Below are 24,092 nucleotides of genomic sequence, written 5' to 3'. Positions count from 1 at the left end.
TGCCATTGGCCTTCCTCATTGCCTGCCGCACCTGCCTGATAGCTTTCAGTGACTCATGTCCAAAGGGACTTGGGTGTCCTTGCTCATCAACACCTCCCAATCACTCACCATTGAAGAAATACTCTGCACCCCCATTCCACCTAACACTTATCCACATTATATTTCATCTGCCATGTTCTTTCCCACTCACAAAGACTGTCTAAATTCCCGCAAAGCCTCTTTGCATCATCTTCAAACCCACATTCCCATCCAGTTTGTGTCACCCGCAAACTTGCGAACATTTCACATGGTCCGCCCATCCAAATCATTGATCTAGGCTGTCAAAAGCTGGGGCCCATGTACGGATCTTTGCAGTATCCCACCAATCACAGCCTGCCAACCTGACAATGACCCATATTATTCCTACTCTGTTTTCCATCTGTTAACGAATGCTCAATTCATGCCAGTATATTGCACCCCCCCCCCCCCGCAATCGTTTATGCTCTAATTTATTTATTAACTTGTGTGGCACATTATCAAAATGCCTTCTGAAAATCCAAATGTACGATATATCCAGTGGTTTCCCTTTAGCTATTCTGCTCGGAACATCCTCAAAAAAACTCCGACTGGTTTGTCAAATATGATTTCCCCTTTAGAAGTTCAGGTTGACTCTGGCCAATTGGCCCATTACTTTTTAAGGGTCCAGTCATCACATCCTTCATAATAGATTCCAGCATTTACCCAACCGGTTTCAGGATAATGTAGATCCCGTTTTCTCTCTCTCTCTTCAAAGATGTGGAGATGCCGGCGTTGGACTGGGGTGAGCACAGTAAGAAGTCTTACAACACCAGGTTGAAGTCCAACAGGTTTGTTTCGATGTCACTAGCTTTCGGAGCGCTGCTCCTTCCTCAGGTGAATGAAGAGGTAGGCTCCAGAAACATATATATATAGACAGATTCAAAGATGCCAGCCAATGCTTGGAATGCGAGCATTAGCAGGTGATTAAATCTTTACAGATCCAGAGATGGGGTAACCCCAGGTTAAAGAGGTGTGAATTGTATCAAGCCAGGACAGTTGGTAGGCTTTCGCAGGACCCATTTCTTCAAAGACCCATTGGCTCTGATCTAAAAACACTTGGCTGTTATTCCTGGACAGTGATGGTCTGGAGCAAAATTATTGTAATCCGAAGAATCATAACCAACATTTATTCACAGAACAAGGTTTGTAAAAACTCTTTAAAAACTCTGAAAATTCAATCACCTGAACACACTCTTCCAGGTCCATCTTCTCAAGCTCATGACAATTCTGCAAATAGAAACAGACTGTATTAAGGCAAAAACAAAATGCACTAACTCACCTACTCCCTTGCTTTATTCCTCTAGTTGCCTTTTTTGTTGGGGTGGGGGGGGGCCTTCACTACAGTCTACAACACCTTTACACCTAAAAGTTGAATGATTTTCAACAAATCAAAAATTGAAGTAAGAAAAATCTGATCTTCAGTGACACTTCAGATAACGTACAAGACCGGGCATCCGAATTGTTTTACCCCTCTTGGAGCACGGTGACATTTTGTCACAAGTATTAGCGAGACAGATTTATCCTGCGCAGTCACTCTTTCCAACAGACACTTAATCAAGAAAACAGCCTCTGTGATGTTGATGACTTAATGCGCATTGCTCAAGTGTGTATTTTTCAGAGGCTAACCATGTGCCCTCCAGGCATTCAAAACATCAATTCAGTGCAGAAGGCTACACTTGGGACATCTGTGCACTTACCCGGGCTAATGTCGTAAATCCCACGTCTGTTAACTGTGAACATCTAGCAATCTCTAATATCCTGAGAAATAAAAGTAAAATCTGTTAAAAGGGAAAACTTGAATGACAATCTCGCTAATGTGTCCTTTTTGGTCTACTTGTGTGGTTTTGGTACAACTGGCAACATCAGAGATGAATGTTCTATTCCCCCCAAAATTTTTAATTGGTGATGAAGTGATTTGAGATAGCCTGAGATTGTGAAAACACTACAAATGCAATTTATTTTCTTTATCATGTCGTCGCCTTAAGTCAATTTGGTTCACGGGAAATACAATTAACGTTTAATGAAATTTCCTTCATTTCCTTTCTACTGTGGACATCAGCTATGTATTTCCAGCAATTTTATGTTTTGTTTCCAGTATTTATGAGGTTACTTTTCTTGTTAAATTCAATACAATTTTATTTTAGCACTGTGATTCAAAAACATAGATCGGACACAGCAAAGCTTTCAGATTCCTACGATCTCGAATGATCTCAGCTGACAAAAACACCCAGTTGCTCCTGTGAATGTCATTAATTGAGGACCAAGGTAGTCAATCGTTCAACAAGTAAAGCAAAATGTTACGAGAAAGTACAAAAAAGGGACACTTCTTTCTTATGACTGATGCAAATGTAGATCGACAATTATAGCTTCACACTCAGGTGGTTAAGCTAGACAATTGCATCAGGAGAATCACTAAAAGGTCATTACTCAGCTGCGTCTGCTTATGTATACTTAACAGACTGTGCCTACCTAAGTCGAATGCAATTCTGTCCTAACGCATTCAAAATAGCATCGGTGATGTTGCTGCAGCCAGAGACGCAGAGTGACTGTAGTTTATGACATCCTCTGCAAATTGTAATCAGTCCCTCGTCCGTGATTTGCTGCAAAATGACACAAAAACAGCAAGTTATTAAGTTGTGGCCCACGTAGTGATTTGACAACGTCGTGTCACTTGAAAGGTTGGTGCATTCACTTGGTTGCTTTGCTTGACAGCTTCCCAATCTTTCCCTAAAGGGAAGGGGGAAATAAAAACAGTACAGGCAGTCCTCGACTTTATGATGTTTGAATTACGATGAACGGTACTTAAATGTTTATAAATTGACACCCCATTTTGACTTTACAACATTGGTTTCGACTTGACGATACCACGCCAGGGTGTTTATACATTGCACATTGACGTTCTGTGCCACCCATCTGTATGACTGAACAGTTCAACCTCTCTTTATTAGATTGGAAATTAGTGTTTTAATCCGTAAAAATCCTTTGGCACAACCGTCCCAATTTTAATATGCTTCTGTTGTATTTCAATCCGCTCAGACTCGCTGAAGTTCAAGGTTATACAGACGGTGATCGATGGGAAAAAACATAGCAAGAGGAGAAAAGAAAAATGAAGCTGATAGGGAAACATTAAACAGAATACAAATTCTCCCAGCCTCTGAAAGCACATTATGAAGGGTTTAAAGGCTAATGATTTTACTGGTCAGGATAGCTGTATTTCTGCAGACAGAAGGAGGGAGATGGGAAGTGGGTGGGTGTCAAGATGAAGAACAGGCAGACTTGTTGGGTCAAATAGCACTTTTCTATAATTCTGATCTCCCTCCTCTTCCTTCCCCCCCCCGCCCCCCTCTCAGTAATGAGGACCAAAACATTATGGAATTTCCACAAAGACAAACTCAAAAACACAAATTACACTCAGCTGGAGGACTGCCCGCACAATAAACTGCAATCATACATTTATACCATCGATTAAAAAAATCAAGACGGGCTTTGCAGAATAATTAAGACGTTTAGGAAGACTAAAAGGGAAATGGTTCTCAAATAACTCAACTTGTGTGCATCTTTGAGGAAGTGCTTTAAGGGCTGATTTCCCCAAACTTTGCTGAGCTGGGACACTACCGAGGAACCCTTGCAGAGATGTCCTGGAGCAGACATGATTGACCTGCAACCACCACAACCATCTTCTTTTCTGCCAGGTATGACTCCAACCAGCAGAGTGTTTTCCCCTCTTCCCATCGACTTCAGTTTTGCTGGGGCTCCTTGATGCCATACTCGGTCAAATGCTGCCTTGATGTTAAGGGCAGTCACTCTCACCTCACCTCTGGCATTCAGCTCTTGTCCATGTTTAAACCAAGCTTATAATGAGGTCAGTAGCTGAGTAACCCTGGTGGAACTCAAACTGAGCGTCCGCAAAAAAGTTATTGCTGAGTGAGTGTCACTTGATAGCACCGTTGATGACTCCTTCTATCACTTTGCTGATGATGGAAAGTAGACTGGGCAGTAATTGGCTGGGTTGGATTTGTCCTGTTTCATGTGTACAGGACACACCTGGGCACTTTTTCTATTGCTAGTGTTGTAGCTGTACTGGAGCAGCTTGGCCAGAGGTGTGGCAAGTTCTGGAGCTCAGGTCTTCAGTACTATTGGCGGAATATTGTCAGGACCCATAAGCTTTGCGGTATCCACTGCCTTCAGCCATTTCTTGATATCACATGGGAGTGAATCGTATTGGCTGAAGACTGACATCTGTGATGCTGGGGACCTATGGAGGAAAATGGATCATCCACTCGGCACTTCTGCCTGAAGATTGTTGCAAATGCTTCAGCCATGTATTTTGACCAGATGCGCTGGGCTCTTCCAACATTGAGGATGTGCCATTTGTGGAGCCTCCTCCTCCAGTGAGTTGTTCTTTGATTGTCCACCACCATTCACGGCTGAATGTGGCAGGACTACAGATCTTAGATCTGATGCGTTAGTTATGGAATTGCTTATCTTGGTCTATTACTTGCTGCTTATGTTGTTTGGCACAAGTTGCCCAGTGTTATAGCTTCACCAGGTTGACACCTCATTTTTAGGTACGTCTGTTGCTGCTCCTGGCATGCTCTCCTGCACTCTTCATTAAACCAGGGTTGATCCCCTGGCTTGGTGGCAAGGGTAGATTGGGGGATATGCCAGGCCATGAGGTTGCAGGTTGTGGTTGAGTACAATTCTGTTGCTAATGGCCCACAGCACCTCGTGGATGCCCAGTCTTGAGTTGCTGGATCTGTTTGAAGTCTATCCCATTTAGTACGGTGGTAGTGCCACACAACACTATGGAGGGTATCCTCAATGTGGAGACGGGACTTAAGTTTCCACAAGGACTATGCGGTGGTCACTTCTACCAAAACTGCCATGCACAGATGTACCTGCAGCAGATGGGTTGGTGAGAATGAGGTCAAGCAAGTTTTTCCCTCTTGTTGGTTCTCTCACCACCTGCTGCAGTCCCAGTCTAGCAGTCTGTGGTGGTACGACCGAGCCACTCTTGGTGATGGACATTGAAATCCCCCACCCAGAACATATTCTGCATCCTTGCCACCCTCAGTGCTTCCTCTAAATGATGTTCAACATGGAGTGGCACTGATGCATCAGCTGATGGTGGACGGTACATCGACTGTGTACTGCTGTGCCATCACCTCTACTTGGTCTGTCCTATCGGAGAGACAGGACAGACATAAGAATGGTGATAGTGGTGTCTGGGACATTGTCTGTAAGGAATGATTCTGAGAGCATGATTACGTCAGGCTGTTGCTTGACTAGTCTGAGACAAGCCCTCAGATGTTCGTGCAGAGGAGGGTCGACAAGGCTGGGTTGACCGTTGTTTCTGGTGCCTGGTTCGATGCAAGGTGGTTTGTCCGGTTCTATTCCTTTTTCGTGCTTTGTCGCAGTTGAATACAACTGAGTGGCGTGCTAGGCCATGTCAGAGGGCATTTAAGAGTCAACCATATTTTTGAGGATCTGGAGTCACATGTAGGCCAGACCAAGTAAAGGCGGCAGATTTCCTCCCATGAAGGACATTAGTGAACCAGATGGAATTTTATGACAATCGGGCAGCACGGTAGCAGTGTGGATAGCACAATTGTTTCACAGCTCCAGGGTCCCAGGTTCGATTGCGCCTTGGGTCACTGTCTGTGTGGAGTCTGCCCATCCTCCCCGTGTGTGCGTGGGTTTCCTCCGGGTGCTCCGGTTTCCTCCCACAGTCCAAAGATGTGCAGGTTAGGTGGATTGGCCATGATAAATTGCCCGTAGTGTCCAAAATTGCCCTTAGTGTTGGGTGGGGTAACTGGGTTATGAGGATAGGGTGGAGGTGTTGACCTTGGGTAGGGTACTCTTTCCAAGAACCGGTGCAGACTTGACGGGCCGAATGGCCTCCTTCTGCAATGTAAATTCGATGATAATCTATGACAAGGCTTTCAAGGTCATCATTAGACTTTTAATTCCAGATATTTTATCGAGTTTAAATTCTACCACCTGCCGTGGTGGGATGCTAATCCGGGTCCCCAGATCATTGCCCTGGGTCTCTGGATTACTCGTCCAGCGACAATACCATTACGCTCCCACCTCTTTGAAGCTCAAGGTTACCAGAATCTAAAGCAGTATCAATATCCCCAAACATTTTGCAGTGTTTGCCGACTAAACATTAATTCCTTGGCTGTGATGGCCTGAGTATGAGATATGAATTATAGTTCTTTGTATTCCCTGTTGGCAGCTTTACATGGAATTTCATAGATATCGTAGAATTTACAGTGGAGAAGGAGGCCATTCGGCCCATTGAGTCTGCACCGGTTCTTGGAAAGAGCACCCTACCCAAGGTCAACACCTCCACCCTATCCCCATAACCCAGTAACCCCACCCAACACTAAGGGCAATTTTGGACACGAAGGGCAATTTGTCATGGCCAATCCACCTAACCTGCACATCTTTGGACTGTGGGAGGAAACCGGGGCACCCGGAGGAAACCCACGCACACACGGGGAGGATGTGCAGACTCCGCACAGACAGTGACCCAAGCCAGAATCGAACCTGGGACCCTGGAGCTGTGAAGCAATTGTGCTAACCATTATGCTACCATGCTGCCCTAACGTGAATTTACACAACAGAAACAGGCCATTTGCTCCACTTCATCTATGCTGGTGTTTATGTTCCACACAATCCTCCTCTCACACTTCATGGTCGTATTATTTGGGTAATCTTCAACTTCTTTCTTCCTCATGTCTTTACCATGTTCCTTGAATATATCTATACTAGAATCATAGAATGGTTACAACACAGGAGGCAGCAATTCAGTTCTCTGCAACAGCAACCCAGCTGGTCCCACTCCTCCACCTTGTCTCTGTAGCCCTGTAAAAGCTTATTTTCCGATAATTATCCAGTTCCCTTCTGAAAACCACAATCGAATCGGCCTCCACCACACGCTCAGGCAGTGCATTCCAGACCAAACTACTTGTTGCACAAAGAGGATTTTCCTCATGTCGCCTCTGATTCTTTTGTTAATCACCTTCGGGTTCGCGACCTTCTGCCGATGGGAACAGTTTCCCCCCATTTACTCTATCCCGACCCCTCATGATTTTGAACACGTCTAATAAATCTCCTCTCGACCTACGGGCAGCACGGTAGCACAGTGGTTAGCACAGTTGCCTCACAGCTCCAGGGTCCCTGGTTCGATTCCCATCTTGGGTCACTGTCTGTGCGGAGTGTCTCCCCGTGTCTGCGTGGGTTTCCTCCGGGTGCTCCGGTTTCCTCCCACAGATGTGCAGGTTAGGTGGATTGGCCATGTTAAATTGCCCTTAGTGTCCAAAAAGGTTAGGTGAGGTTACTGGGTTACAGGGGTAGGGTGGAGGCGTGGGTTTAGGTAGGGTGATCTTTCCAGGGGTCGGTGCGGACTCGATGGGCTGACTGGCCTCCTTCTGCACTGTAAATTCTATATTTCTATGACCGTCTCTTGTCCAAGAGAAGCAAACATCGCTTCGACAGTCTATCCACAATACTGAAGTCTCTCATCCTTGGAACCATTCTCGGAAATCTTTTCTGCACCTTTTATAAAACCTTCACATCCTTCCCTCGAGACTGAACTAGTGTTTTATGTTAATAACTTACCTGTTTTTGGACGGTATCCCTATTTATACACCTCCGGATTCAGTGTAATTCATTAACTGCGTCCTCAACCTTCCCTGCCACCTTCAATGATTTGTGCGCAGATGCTCCTGCATTTCCTTCAGAACAGTTTCCTTTATTTTGTGCCACCGCTCTTCATTTTTCGACCAAAATGTATCACTTCACACATCTCTACACTAAATTTCATCTGCCTCATGTCTGCCCATTCCATCAGCCTGTCTATATCCTCTCCAAGTCAATCACTATTCTCCTCACAGTTCACGATTCTTGCATCATGTCAAATTTTGAAATAGTGCCCGTCCACCCAGGTCACCAATATAACTTAAGAAAAGTAGTGGCCCCCTCTATATACCATTTCCAGTCATAAATAAAGTTTTGTCATCCATGTTTTAAATAGGCTTGAAATAAATAAAACAGTTGCATAATGCAATTCTAGTTATGGTAAAAACAAATGATTCAAAATACCACATGGCCCAGAATAAAATGTGTACTGGCCTGGATATGTTTCACTTACAAAGCATTGTTTTACGATGTTTGGGGACTATGTTTAAAAATAGGAAAACAATGTAACAGTAGATTTAGAAATGATATGGCCAACACACTTTCTAGAATTCTGACACCTCAAATTTGGCACCACACCCTTGGTACGTGGCTTGGCAGGGATCTTGCAGGTGGTGGTGTCCCCATGCACCTGATGTCCTTGTTCTTCTAGGTGGTATAGGTTGTAGGTTTGGAAGGGGCTGCCGAAGGAGTCTTGGTAAGTTGCTGCAGTGCATCTTATAGATGGTACACACGGCTGCTACTGCGGGGTCGCTAGTGGAGGGAGTGAATGTTCAAGGTGTTGGATGGGGTGCCAATCAAACGGGCTTTGTCCTAAAAAGTGTTGAATATTTGGAGATTTGTGGGGGCTGCACTCATCCAGACAGGTGATTCAATCACATTCTTGACTTGTAGATGGTGGACAGTCTTTCAGGAGTCAGGAGGAGAGTGAAATTAAGGATCCTGTCTCTCCTTGATCCTGTACATTTGATGAAGAGAAGACAGCTGGTCGACCAGCTCCCCCAACCAAGTGAGTGACTTGCTGCAGAATGCCAAGCTTCTGACCTGGGCTTGTAACCGCAATGTTTCGATGACTCGTTCAGCTCTGGTCAATGGCAATCCCAGGATGTTGATAGGGGGCATTCAGTGATGGTAATGCCATAGAATGTGAAGAGGCAATGGTTCGATTCTCTCTTCTTGGAGATGGCCATTGCCTGCCACTTGTGTCGCACAAATTGCTACTTATCAGTCCAAGCATGAAGTTGTCCAGGGTCTTTCTGCGTAGGGACACAGACTGCTTCAGTATGTGACGATTCACGAATGGTGCCAAACATTAGCGGACATCCCCACTTCTGACCTTATGATGGCAGGAAGATCTTTGATCAAGGTGAAAATAGTTGGACTTAGGACACTACCCTGGAGCACTCCTGCAGCGATGTCTGGGACAGAGGTTATTGACCTCCAGCGATCACAACCATCTTGCTTTGCGTTGGGTAGGACTCCAACCAGTGTAGAGTTCCCCCCCCCTCCACCCCAATTTCCCAGGACTCTAGTTTTGCTAGAGTTCCTTCATGCCACACCCAATTAAATCCTGCCTTTATGTCAAAGGCAATCTCCCTTATCTCACTTAACAGCTCAACAGTTATTAAAAGGTGAAAACATGTCCAAATCATATGTTAAAATATTTGAAGTTTGGTTATGGACATTCCGAAAAGAATACTGGAAATGTGGCTGTGAGCTGTACTGAAATATGACCAATAATTGACAAAATGCAACATTTTCAAGCAAAAGCGGAACACTGCTTCTAACTAACCTTCTTTGAGAGGCAATTTTACAAGATATATTTTGCTCTCCTAGAAAGTCCTGATGTTTAATGATGCAGAATATAATTTTATTGCAAAAGTAGAGTTCTTTCACGTCTTCCATTAGATGTACTTACGGAGCACGTCTGCAGGTTCAGTGTGATGAGCTCAGGACAGTGGGCACCAATGTATTTCAGAGCTTCGTCTTCTAACTGCACATGTAGCAAACAGGTACAACAAAAGTCATTTAATAATTCAGACATTGCTGCGAAAGAGAATCTGTGTCAACTACAATTCAATTACAATAACATCTGCTGATTTAGTCATCGTTATACCCAACCCTCAAGAGAAAGTGGACCAGGTGCTAAATATTTTTTTTTTTTAAAAATTTAGAGTACCCAATTCTTTTTTCCAATTAAGGGGCAATTTAGTGTGGCCATTTGGGTTGTGGGGGTGAGACCCACGTAAACACGGGGAGATTGTGCAAACTCCACACGGACAGTGACCCAGAGCCGGGATCGAATCTGGCACCTCGGTGCCGTGAGGCAGCAAAGCTAACCACTGTGCCACCGTGCTGCCCCAACCAGGTGCTAAATAAATCTTCATTTTGCTGGTCATGTTGCAGCACTTTTGAAAACTGGGGCAGCGTTAATCATTCCATCAGTGCATTCTTGAGTTGGAGGAACCAACTGCCCCAATATAGCTTGTACAGTAATACTTCATACTGACTAGCCTTTTAGAAAGTAATGCCATGCAAAAGTCCAATATATAAAGCTTCTCAAGAAAGCTTTCCACAAGTGAAAACACTCAATTGGTGGGGGCTGCCAAGAAGGGGGGGGGGGGAAAGAGAGAGAGAGAGAGAGAGAGAGAGAGAGAGAGAGAGAGAGAGAGAGAGAGAGAGAGAGAGAGAGAGAGAGAGAATGAGAAATATGAGACAGAGAGAATAAACAAGAGCTGATGGGGACAGCAAAGGAAAGGGCTGTTCTCTGTTCGCTATCAAGCAGAATGCAGATGGGAGCACATTGTCTGGTTGAAGGACAGAAACTGAAAATTTAAGAACGCTGGAATCATAGAATTTACGGTCCAAGAGGAGGCCATTCGGCCCATCGAGTCTGCACCAGCTCTTTGACAGTGCAACCTACATAAGCCCACACCTCCACCCTATCCCCGTAACCCCAGCTAACTTTTATTTTGGATACAAAGGGCAATTTATCATGGCCAATCCACCTATCCTGCACATCTTTGAACTGTGGGAAGAAACTAGTGCATCCGGAGGAAACCCACGCAGACACAGGGAGAACATGCAGACTCAGCACAGACAGTGACCCAAGCCTGGAATCTAACCTGGGACCTTGGCGCTGTGAAGCCACTGTGCTATCCACTGTGCTACCCGGAAGATTCGCCAAGAGAAGGAATCACAAGAGTGGGTCTTACTGTCGGAAGTCGGTTCAGGGATTCTCAGAAGACTGAAGGAAATGGCTTCCTTCTGACCGTCATTTAGTGAAACGGCGATAAGTGAACCGGCTGGAAACTGGGTGTAACTTTGAACTGATACCTGTGACGACTTCTGTGGAAAGTGAAGTGCGACGTACAATCGTGGTGTGGGCTTATTGGCCGTACAAAGAAACTAACAAGGAATATATTTTCTTTAGAGTATACGATACCCACCAAGTAATATTCTATTGCTTTGATTTTAGTTGGTTACAGTAAAAGTCTAACTTTGAATCTAATCATGCGATGCCTTTAAGTTGAGGACTTGGAATTCATATCTCTTTACAAAGTTATTGGTCTCTCGGGGATCATAACAAAGGCCCAGATTCCTGTCCCTGGATGGTCGTACACCAGACATACCTTGGACGATGTGCTTGATGACCCCTTGGAAGTCCCAAGCAGAAACTCCGTGGGAACTGCCCAGCAAGTTTAAACTTCCATTGGACAATTCTCCTGCATCTGGAACCCTCCGAAAAGATTTCAAACTCTTGAGTTGGAGTCCGAGACTTCACAGAACATAGAACATACAGTGCAGAAGGAGGCCATTCGGCCCATCGAGTCTGCACCATCCCACTTAAGCCCTGACTTCCACCCTATCCCCGTAACCCAGTAACCCCTCCTAACCTCTTTGGTCACTAAGGGCAATGTATCATGGCCAATCCACCTAACCTGTACAGTCTTTGGACTGTGGGAGGAAAATGGAGTACCCGGAGGAAACCCACACAGACATGGGGAGAATGTGCAGACTCCACACAGACAGTGACCCAGCGGGGAATCGAAACTGGGACCCTGGCGATGTGAAGCCACATTGCTATCCACTTGTGCTACTGTGCTGCCGTTCGGAGTGTTCTGACTCACTTACTAGAATAGTAACCCAGGAAACATTAAACTGAATGAAACCAGGTTTATTCCTGAGTAATCATCCAACTACTAACCCTCCACCATCCCAAACCTGTAAACCCACTGACCCTCCGATCTCCTCCACCTGCCTCCCCAACCAGCTGGCACCTTACACTACCTGCCATCTACCACCCGACACATTTGCCTCATTCATCTTCTTCTTAGGCAGTCCCTTGGAGTCAAGGATGATTTTCTTCCACACTAAAGATGAGTTCTCAGGTGACTGAATTGTCCAATGTGTGACCTACAGTCACAGCTGGGTCAGACGGTGGTTGGAGTAGGCGTATTGCCACGTGTTCCTTTCACTGTCTAGGCTTGGCTTCAACTTGCTCTCAGTAATGAAACTCGAGCTCTTCAGCACCTTCTCAGATTCCTCAGCTTCGGGCGGTCATGGGCCAGGGATTCCCATATGTTGGTGGGGATGCTGCACTTCTTCAAGACTTCGAGGGTGTCCTTGAAACATTTCCTCTGCCCTGTTGGCTCACTCGCCGTGTTGAAGCTCTTGAGTAGAGCGCTTATTTCAGGAGTCTCATGTCAAGCATGCAGAGCTGATCGAACATGGTCAATGCTTTGATGCCGGTGATGTTGCCCTGAGCGAGAACACAAACGTTGGTGTGTCTATCCTGCCACGGATTTTGCAGAATCTTGCAGAGGCTGCGCTGGTGATACTTCTCCAGGGTTTAGAGGTGCATGTTGTACATGGTCCACATCGCTGAGCCATAGAGGAGGGTAGATATTTGTAGACCACGAGCTTGGTGCCTTTGGAAGTCCTAAACTTCAATCACTCTCTTTCGCAGGTGACCGAAGGCTGCGCTGTCACACTGAAGGTTGTGTTGAACCTCATCACCAATGTCTGCCCTTGTTGGCAGTAGGCTCCTAAGGTATGGAAAGGGTTCCACGTTGTCCAAGGCCTCGTCATGTATTTTGATAACCAGGTTGTTTGGGGGAGGGGGGGCTGCAGGATGGCAGAGGACCTGTGCCTTACAGATGTTTAGTGCAGGGCCCATGATGTTGCATGCCTCAATTAATGAATTGCATTGATGAAAGCTTGGAGCTCAGCGTCACAGATGCAAGCATCGTCTGCATGCTGCAGCACATGTCAAGGGGTTGGATCTGGCCTGCAAGCAGCAGAGGTTGTTTGTTGAGGGGGGATGCAGCATTGCAGCAAGGAACATCGAGAAGAGCGTTGGTGCGATGACAGCCAGAACATTAACTGAGTCCATGGTGGAACTGTTGGTAAGGATCACGGCTTACATGTCATCGTGGAGCAGGCAGAGGATAGTGATAAACTATTGGGGGCTGCCGAAATGGAGGAGGATGTTCCATAATACCTCACAGTTGATTGTGTCGAAGGTCCTGGAGGTCAAAGAAGGCCATGTACAAAAAGTTGTTTTTCCCTGCATTTCTCTTGTAGTTGCCGCATGAAGATCCATCAGTTGTGCCCTTGTTGGTAGAATCTGCATTACAACTCTGGGAGGAGCTTCAGCCACAGGGATAAGGCAATTAAGGAGGACTCTTGCAATAATCTTGCAGCAAAATTCCTCTGTAGCTACTGCAGTTGAACTGGTCACCTTTCATGAAGATTGCCGTGATTTTGGCACCTGAGATCATCTGGCATGCTCTCCTCCTTCCCACTATGGAAAATGGGTCATGTATCCACGCCATAGTGCTTCGCCACTATGTTTTAGTACTTCAGTGGGGATTCCATCGGCTTCTGATGCCTTGTTCTTCTTCAACTATCGGATGGTCTTTTATTACCTTGTGCCCGGTTGGCGCTGTGCTGGGACAGTGTCTGGTAGCATACTGTGGGATGGAGTACAGGACACTTGCGTTGAAGACAGAGTAGCTGTTAAAGAGGTCTTCGAAGTGCTCTTTCCAGCGGGCACTAACTGCCTTTCTGTCCTCTATGAGAACCTCTTGTTCTTAGCCAGCAGCGGGGTAGGGCCTTGACTGCGCGAAAGAAACCTCTCGTGTCATGGTTGTCAGCTATTTACTGGATCTCCTGCACTTTCTCCACCCACCATTTGTTCTTTTGGTTGCGGGTTTTTCGCTGGATGTCTGCCTTCAGCCATCTGCAGAGCTGCTTTTTTGCTGTTGAGTTGCTGTTTCAGGTTCAGAAAAGACTTGTGCTTGTGGCTTGCCAGCTCCTTCATCTCCTGGTCATTCTCATTGAACCAGTCTTGGTGTTTCCTGGCTGAGTGACATAGAACATAGAACCGTACAGCACAGAACAGGCCCTCCGGCCCTCGATGTTGTGCCGAGCATTGTCCGAAACAAAGATCAAGCTATCCCACCCCCTGTCATTCTGGTGTGCTCCATGTGCCTATCCAATAGCCGCTTGAAGGTTCCTAAAATGTCAGACTCCACTATCACAGCAGGCAGTCCATTCCACACCCTAACCACTCTCGGAGTAAAGAACCTATCTCGGACATCCCTCCTACATCTCCCACCCTGAACCTTATAGTTATGCCCCCTTGTAACAGCTACATCCACCCAAGGAAATAGTCTCTGAACGTCCACTCCATCTAGCCCCCTCATTATCTTATAAACCTCTATTAAGTCGCCTCTCATCCTCCTCCGCTCCAAAGAGAAAAGCCTCAACCTTTCCTCATAAGACCTATCCTGCAAACCAGGCAGCATCCTGGTAAATCTCCTTTGCACCCTTTCCAATGCTTCCACATCCTTCCTAGAATGAGGTGACCAGAACTGCATACAATACTCCAAATGTGGTCACACCAGGGTCATGTATAGTTGCATCATAACCCCGCGGCTCTTAAACTCAAGCCCCCTGTTAATAAACGCTAACACACTTTAAGCCTTCTGCACGGCTCTATCCGCTTGAGTGGCAACCTTCAGAGATCTGTGGACATGATCCCCACGATCTCTCTGTTCCTCCACATTCCTCAGAGCCCTGCCGTTGACCCTGTAATCCGCATTCAAATTTTTTCTACCAAAATGAATCACCTCGCACTGAGAACATAGAACATTACAGCGCAGTACAGGCCCTTCAGCCCTCGATGTTGCGCCGACCTGTGAAACCAATCTAAAGCCTTTCTACACTATTCCCTTATCTTCCATATGTCTATCCAATGATCATTTGAATGCCCTTAGTGTTGACGAGTCCACTACTGTTGCAGGCAGGGCACTCCACGCCCTTACTACTCTCTGAGTAAAGAAGCTACCTCTGACATCTGTCCTATATCTAGCTCCCCTCAATTTAAAGCTACGTCCCCTCGTGCTAGACAACACCATCCGCGGAAAAAGGCTCTCACTGTCCACCCTATCTAATCCTCTGATCATCTTGTATGCCTCAATTAAGTCACCCCTTAACCTTCTTCTCTCTAACAAAAACAGTCTCAAGTCCCTCAGCCTTTCCTCATAAGATCTTATCTGGGTTAAACTCCATCTGCCATTTTTCGGCCCAGCTCTGCATCCTATCAATGTCTCTTTGCAGCCTACAACAGCCCTCCACCTCATCCACTACTCCACCAATCTTGGTGCCATCAGCAAATTTACTGACCCACCCTTCAGCCCCCTCCTCCAAGTCATTGATAAAAATCACAAATAGCAGAGGACCCAGCACGGATCGCTGTGGTACACCGCTGGTAACTGGTCTCCAGTCTGAAAATTTTCCATCCACCACCGCCCTCTATCTTCTATGTGATAGCCAGTTACTTGTCCAATTGGCCAATTTTCCCTCTATCCCACATCTCCTTACTTTCTTCATGAGCCGACCATGGGGAACCTTATCAAACGCCTTACTAAAATCCATGTATACGACATCAACTGCTCTACCTTCATCTACACACTTAGTTACCTCCTCAAAGAATTCAATCAAATTTGTGAGGCAAGACCTACCCTTCACAAATCCGTGTTGACTATCCCGGATTAAGCTGCATCTTTCTAAATGGTCATAAATCCTATCCTTCAGGACCTTTTCCATTATCTTCCCGACCACCGAAGTAAGACTAACTGACCTATAATTACCAGGGTCATTCCTATTCCCTTTCTTGAACAGAGGAACAACATTCGCCACTCTCCAGTCCTCTGGCACTATCCCCGTGGACAGCGAGTACCCAAAGATCAAAGCCATAGGCTCTGCAATCTCATCCCTTGCCTCCCAAAGAATCCTTGGATACACCCCATCTGGCCCAGGGGACTTGTCGACCCTCAGGTTTTTCAAAATTGCTAATACATCCTTCCTCAGAACATCTACCTCCTCCAGCCTACCCGCCTGAATCACACACACATCCTCAAAAACATGGCCCCTCTCCTTTGTGAACACTGAAGAAAAGTATTCATTCAACGCCTCTCCTATTTCTTCTGACTCCATGCACAAGTTCCCACTACTGTCCTTGACCGGCCCTACCCTCACCCTGGTCATTCTTTTATTTCTCACAGAAGAGTAAAAAGCCTTGAGGTTTTCCTTGATCCGACCCGCCAAGGACTTCTCACGCCCCCTCCTAACTCTCCTAAGCCCTTTTTTCAGCTCATACCTTGCTACCTTGTAACCCTCAAGCGACCCTACTGAACCTTGTTTTCTCATCCTTACAGACTCTTCCTTTTTCCTCTTGACAAGACATTCAACCTCTTTTTTTGAACCATGGTTCCCTCACACAGCCATTTCCTCCCTGTCTGACAGGGACATGCCTATCAAGGACATGCAGTATTTATTCCTTGAACAAGCTCCACTTTTCATTTGTGCCTTTCCCTGACAGTTTCTGTTCCCATCTTATGCTCCCTAATTCTTGCCTAATCGCATCATAATTACCCCTCCTCCAATTATAAACCTTGCCCTGCCGTATGGCCCTATCTCTCTCCATTGCAATAGTGAAAGACACCGAATTGTGGTCACTATCTCCAAAGTGCTCTCCCACAAACAAATCTAACACTTGGCCCGATTCATTGCCCAGTACCAAATCCAATGTGGCCCCCCTCTTGTCGGCCTATCCACATATTGTGTAAGGAAACCCTCTGCACACTCTGTACAAAAACTGCCCCATCCGAACTGTTTGACCTATAGAGGTTCCAATCAATATTTGGAAAGTTAAAGTCACCCATCACAACTACCCTGAGACCTCCACACCTATCCATAATCTGTTTTGCAATTTCTTCCTCCACCTCTCTATTACTATTTGGGGGCCGATAGAAAACTCCTAACAATGTGACCGCTCCTTTCCTATTTCTAGTGTCTCTTCGCGGTACTGATTGCGGAGGCCTCGAGGACAGACCAGGGGCTGTGGACACTTTGCGCTCTGGGTCACCAGGGGTCGTCAGCTGGAAGTGAGGTGCTGGCTGATCAGGGCTCTCTCATCAGTGTCTCTGACTGCCTCAGCGTTGATTTTCCTGTGGCATTGTTTTGGTCGCTGTCGCTGCTTGGGGGCTACATTAATGTTGATCACAGAGCAGATCAGATGGAGGCCTGTCCAGCAGTTATTGGATCCGGTCATGGAGTGGGTGATTCGCACGTCCTCGCTGCACCTCGCTAGGCAATCATGTGCTAGTGCATGGAGCGAGGGTGTTGCCGTAAGGCCTTGTGCTTGCCACTCCGACGGAAATGTTGGTTATGTCACCTCAACTTCTAACCCGTCTCTGGATAAAGAGGTTTCTCCCAAATTCCCTGTTGGGTTTATGATGTGATTAGCTTATATTTATAGTTTCTAGTTCTGGCCTCACTCAAGTGAAAACATCTTTTCCCTCACAAACTCTTTCAAAATCTTGAAAATGCAGTCCAAGGCCTGGACTTTCACCCTCTCGGTGCGTATCAGGAGTTGGGAACATATCCAGCTCAGCTCTCCCTGGAGATTAGCGTCTACAACAGTGGGGAGGGCGGTGACAAGTTGGAGTCAGACCAGCTGAGCCAGGAAAAGGTTCAGAGGCAGCCACAGGAGCTTCCACCCTAGGCTGTTTAAAGGCCTGCCTCGGTGCTGTGGGGCTTTGTCCCAGTTCAAATAAAAACAGAAAGCCCTCCATCCCTCTCTGGTCCCCCCTCCACGTGACCTCCTGCTCCCCACCGAACCCTCAGCACCTACTCCTCCACACCCCCATTCCAAGGTAAGGCTCCCCAAACAACCTTTCTGGCTTCTCATGTCCCCATGTCAAGGTATGCCCCTCCCCAAACCACCCAAAGAGCCTTTCATGTCAACACCTATGGCAAGACCCCCCCAAAAAACCCTCTGGGCCCTCATGCCCTCCAATGCCAAGCTACAGCGCTCCCACATCCATTCACCCACTATGTATTGTATAGAAGCAATGCACCAGGGGCTGGTTTAGCACACTGGGATAAATCGCTGGCTTTTAAAGCAGACCAAGGCAGGCCAGCAGCACGGTTCAATTCCCGTACCAGCCTCCCCGAACAGGCGCCGGAATGTGGCGACTAGGGGCGTTTCACAGTAACTTCATTTGAAGCCTACTTGTGACAATAAGCAATTTTCATTTCATTTCATTTTCAGAGTGCGCGTAAAACAAGTTTTAAAAACATTCCTTGATAACTTCTTAAAAATGCTCAATTTTACTACAACCCAATAAAATGGTCAATCATTCAGACCCTTTAAAGTTTACAAAGTTGAAACTGCAAGTAATTGAAATCTCAACTTTGTGTAAATAAACATTGTGAAATTAACAGTAGAGATCAGACAGCCAGAGCTTTCAATCAAGCCATGTTTTCTCCATGGCTCAGGTGTTTCAACAACCTAATGGATTCTGGGCTTTTAGTCAAGCTCGCTTCTATAAAGTGCATAATGGATGAATGGGCATGGAAGTGCCATATCTTGCCATGGGGAGGGGGTCATGAAGAGGGCCTTTGTGCTAACCTTTTAAAAGGTCCCCTCATGCAGACACCATGGTTCACAACACCTCCGAAGTGCTGTGAATCCTGACTTACTGAAAATCTAGCCTGGCTCCATTAAAACTGCAGTGGACAATGATCTGTCTGCAATGGAGCTGGCCAAGGCGGGAATGCAAGGTGTGGGCTCTCAACCCGAACCAGCCCGCATCCTTTAAAGGCCCTGTGAGAAAGTTGGAAATGCAGGGAATGGGGGTCAGGAATTCGGAATTTGTAAAAGGCTCCAAACTCAAGTGGAAACACAGGCCTAACTTTGGATAAATTACAAAGAAAACATGTTTTCAACTCTTGGGATCTAATTGAGAGAAGCCGGCTTCAGCAAGTGACACCACCAGTGGATAACAGGTGGCCACACATTTTGTCATAACCCACAGACTGGAAAGGAAAGAGGAACAAGAATGGGCCACTCAGTCCTTCAAGCCTAGTCATTCAACAAAACCATGATCTGTACCTTAACTGTATTTAACTTGCCTTGATCCCAGAGATCTTATTAACTTGACTGAACAAAAATCTGTTAATCACAATTCTCAAAGTCAACCTGGCTTTTTGGGGAGTAGCCTTGGGAGAAGAAATGCTTCCTAAAAAGGGCGGCACGGTGGCACAGTGGTTAGCACTGCTGCCTCACGTCGCCGAGGACCCAGGTTCGATCCCTGGTTTGCATATTATCCGCATGTCTGCGTGGGTCTCACCCCCATAACTCAAAGATGTGCAGGGTAGGTGGATTGGCTACACTAAATTGCACCTTAATTGAAAAAAAGAAGAAATGCTTCCTGACATCACCTGAGAATTTTCATTTAAAAGGTCATGCCTAAAGGGGGGGGGGTTGTAAAGTTGAAGATTGCAAGATAATGTAAATACCAACATGCCTGTTAGCAGTTTTGTAATTCCAAGCTAATAATTACCTCAGAATTACTTCTGCAACATGCCAGTTCAATCATCTTTTGAATCAATTTGCGATACAACATAGTAAGCACAAGACCAACAGGAAATCAGCTAAGACACAAAGACGAAAGAGAATTTTGCATGTTACGATGACAATCAATTATTGCCAATCAGACACAAATTTTGTTTTACATCAGTGTTGTTCTGGCAACCACACAGCATCATCCATTTATATGATGGATCATCACACAGACCTGCGTGCATCCTTTAAGAAACAGAGCCTTCAATCCACCGCAACCCCTCACCAGCGCCTGGATGCCATCCTTCGTCACCTGATCACACCATGATATATTCAACTGTTCCAGAAGTGGACACCCCTCACTGGAAATAAACACAACTCTTCAAGAATAATTATAGACATGAAGCAGCGCTGAAAAATTGCACTTGTAATTTTAACCAATATAAAGCATAGGTTCACGGATTCGGAGCTCGCAACAAGAAAGCTTCCTTCACTGGGAGATCATGTTGGTGGAAGGGCTACAATGCTGTACAGCCAATTCTCTAATCAAAACTCCAACTGCAGGATCACGGAATAAGCCTCCAAGAAGAAAATGACATCAGTGGAGTAAAAACATTACTCTTTGTCATGTTAAAAATGACAAGAAGTGAAACTGTAATTTAAAATCCAGAGTATTGGATAAGAGTTTGGAACAAATTAAGAGGTTGGACCACAATGAGCTGCTGATAGCGTCACGAGTCATGAGGACCAAATTCACATGGTTTATAAGTCAACCTCAACATGCATCATTTCTACACATTACAGTGCGTACACTATTAAAACTTACCAACATTTGTGTTCATTCTTTCCCTACTCTCAGGCAGAATTTGGCAAGCAATGATATTGTGCTGTGTGATGACTCAACAATGGTAAGGTACTAATAGAAAATACAAGGAGTGTTTACTTTATTTTGTCTATTATTTGAGAGCTCTCCATTGTACAAAAACATTCCACAGTGTTAGTTCTCACACGTACACTGATGACACCCAGTTCAAGCTCTTAATACCTCTCCAACTGTTGCCAAATTATCAGACTGCTTATCTCACAGCCAATAATAGATGATCAAAAATTTCCTTCGAATAAATATTGTAAAGACCAAAAACACAAGTCCATACTCAAAAACTCTGCTCCCAACTACTGACTCCATCCTTCCCTCTGGCAACATTCCGAGACTAAACCAGTCTGTTTGCAATCCTGGTGGCAGGTTTGACTCGGGTGAGTTCCAACCACATTTTTATGCTAGAACTAAGATCGCCTATTCCCATCTCAGTATCACCTGACATTACTGTTGTCGCAGTTCGCCTGCTCCTGAAACCCTCACTCGTGACTTTGTTTCTTTTAAATGACTATTTTAAATCACTCCTGGCTGGTCTCCCATTTCTACCCTCATACCCGAGAGCATCCTGCCCTGATCTTAACCTCATACCAAGTCCCATTTCACCTCTCACCTCTTGTGCTCACTGACCTACACAGGCTCCCTGTCAAGCAACATTATATTTTTTAAAATCACCCATGTTTTCAAATCCCTCCGTAACCTTGCCCTCGTGATCTCCCAAATCTCTCCCAGCCACACAATCCCCTCATAGCTGCACTCATCTAATTCTGGTCTCGTCAGCTCCACCATCGGTGGCCTGGCCTTCTGTTGTCTAGGCCTTAAGCTATGGAATGCTCTTCTCGCACCTCTCTGTCCTTCTTCAAACCCAACTCTTTAACTAAGAGTTTGGTCATCTAATTCAATGTGGCTCAGTGTCACATTTTTGTTGCACCTTTGAAGCTCCTTGGGATGTTTAATTACACCGAGATGCTGGATAAATAAATTATTGTTGCTGATTGGACCTGGGAAATTACAGCCACTTGACTGTGAGTAATCTGTCACAAACTTCCTTTCAAATCTTTTCTGCAGACTACACACCCCTCCCTCTTGCACAATGCAACCATTAACTCACTGAGCAATGTCAGCAAAGATCTGTTAATACATTATAAAAAGAGAAGTGTAACTTTAATTTCCCTTGTGGCTCAGACATGTAAATATATCATTCTTATTGTGGTTCTCATGCTTTAAAACCAAACTTGCTTTTACAGCTGCACTGATGGAGGGACCCTGTTTCCTCGCTAATCTACTACAAATGGCTCCCTGACGATATCAAAGATATTATAGAGGATAAGACTCTACAGGGAGACTTATGATATTCAGAAATTGGAACCTTCCAATTATGAAAGCACCAGAAGCTGCAATTTCATTGCAAATAAATTAAATCAATGCATAAGATTAGTACTCAAGACTGCTGTTAATCTAATCTGAGAGTTTAGTTGCCACTATCATAGACATGTTCAAGGCTGTTGCAGTTTATGGTACAGATTCTAAACCTGCTCTTGATTACATTCTATACATGTAACACTTCCTTGGATTAATTCAACCACAGGATGTGGGCATCGCTGGCAAGGCCTGCATTTATTGCTCATTCCTCAATGCTACAAGGGTCGCCTTCATCTTGAATTGCTATTTTATTTAGTGGTTTGATATAATCAAATCTTGTTAGGCCACAGGGCAGTAAAGGGCATCAACCATATTGGCATGTGGCTGAAATCACAGGTAGACCAGACCAGGTAAGGATGGCCGTGTCCTTCCTCAAATGGACATTAGTGAAACATTTGCAGTTTTGATAAAAAGGTAAACAAAAGCTTTATGGTCACTCCAAACTCGACTGTCAAACTGCACATGTAGGATTTGAGCTCATGTCCCCTGGTTATTAATCTAGCAACGTAACTGCTATCCTACAATGCCCAATAAGTGTGCGCTATTGATCCTGCAAAACTAGTTAGTGCAGGAAAACTACTTTTTCAGTGCCCTCCTTCATCACAAAGAAATAGTGCTCGTGAAATTCCAGATTCCTGTCTTATCCTACGCCGTATTGCAGCAAAAGACATGGATTGTCCCTACTTCCCTTCATATTTTTAATACCAGCTTGCATTTCCCGGTTGGCATGATATTTCACAATGGCATTAACCTTTTCACACAGTTCAGAAATCTGGGTTACTGACTTTCCGAGAAAGCTCAATAGTTTTCAGCTACCAGGTTCAGCAGTGAAAACAAACCCAGGCCCAAGATCAAATTGATTGCCCAGTCATCTCGTCTGACATAAAATGGTACTTCATTTTAACTTCTACTTAAATTTCTGTTGGAGCAGATTTTTATTTTGATACAAACTGATTTAAATAGTAAAACAGTCTTATCTCACTGCATTGAGGTCTTATATTACCATCCATGGCCGAGGAGACTGCCCGAGTTTCCCTAGATGCCTCTAATATCCCTCACCCTCCCCTGAAGAGCAGCACTCCAGTTAGCACTTAGTGGTGAAGACAGAATTCAGAGTTGAAATGGTATGTGGGGAAACCCCCAGCACAAACCAGTGTCCAACTTTTTCTTGCCGCTGCATGCCAGTATTTTAATACAGTGCATCATCAGGTTCACTCCGAGTTACTGAGTTCAGATGCGGAGGAAGAAGAAAGCATGTTTTGAAAAAAAAAAGTTGCCAATTACTGTGACACAAGACTATGCAGTCTCTTGTCTTATAGGTAATATGATTTACACAACTAATGGCTTTCAGGGGAGGTGGTGACAAAAGACAAACGTGTTTGTGTGTCAGATCGGAAACATTAGCCAAGTGTTGCAATTCTTATGAATGTTGGCTCCAAATTTGAACAAACCAAGTTAACAAGAATTTTGTTGCTTCATTTTTCTTTTCTATCCTTCATTTTGTGAGTTGTTATCACATACAGTGTGGTGATTGACCCTTATTCTAAAGGGACAATCACCATGGCTGGGGGTGCATCCAATAGGTCATGGGGGCCTGCCCTTCACCGCCCCGTCCCCCCACTTGCCCAAAATAAGCCAGTGCAGTAAAGTTGCTGGTATTCCCATATGACGTAGGCCTCTTTCCACTATGGGTTAAATACGGGCAGCAACTCGTTTTCCCTAAAGTGCCCATCAATTAACGGCCTCAATAGGTCCAATGGTAGCCAGGCCACCCGACACCTTCCTGTAAAATTTCAGACAGGCTGGGGGAAGAAAGGCCACTCACTGGATTTTATGTGCCTCACACCCCTTCAAACCAGACAGCAAGGTAGCATAAAATCCAGCACATAATTCCTCTGTTGCTGACTGGATTTCATGAAAATACGTCCCACTTGGGCAACATTACAGCCATTTTATTCAGCTCTTTATCATGATCCAAATATTGTTAGAATATTTAAATGATTACAGATTTAAATCAAAGGAACCTCTAAGTTTCTGTTAACTCAGCAACTGACCAAATTATAGGTACGCATTCAGATTTATAGACACAGATAAATACCAAGTACACATAGACACAGA

General features: G+C 45.2%; 1 protein-coding gene across 2 annotated transcripts in view; it reads right to left on the bottom strand.

Moving 5' to 3' along the window:
• Positions 1-24,092, bottom strand: part of LOC140398594 (F-box/LRR-repeat protein 20) — a 146,345-nt gene that overhangs the window by 28,715 nt on the left and 93,538 nt on the right. The window contains exons 8-12 of one of the 2 annotated variants that reach the window (XM_072487427.1): positions 19,914-20,058; positions 9,680-9,754; positions 2,527-2,657; positions 1,755-1,815; positions 1,240-1,284 (exon numbers count right to left, since the gene is read on the bottom strand). In XM_072487427.1, the coding sequence (XP_072343528.1) occupies positions 1,240-1,284; positions 1,755-1,815; positions 2,527-2,657; positions 9,680-9,754; positions 19,914-20,058 (457 nt within the window). The remainder of the gene's footprint in view (positions 1-1,239; positions 1,285-1,754; positions 1,816-2,526; positions 2,658-9,679; positions 9,755-19,913; positions 20,059-24,092) is intronic. The other variant, XM_072487429.1, reaches the window with a different exon arrangement.

Source organism: Scyliorhinus torazame, chromosome 21 (genome assembly GCF_047496885.1).
Source record: "Scyliorhinus torazame isolate Kashiwa2021f chromosome 21, sScyTor2.1, whole genome shotgun sequence".
Lineage (NCBI taxonomy): Eukaryota > Metazoa > Chordata > Chondrichthyes > Carcharhiniformes > Scyliorhinidae > Scyliorhinus > Scyliorhinus torazame.
Note: the sequence above shows the minus strand (reverse complement) of the source record. Positions and strands in the feature narration are given on the sequence as shown.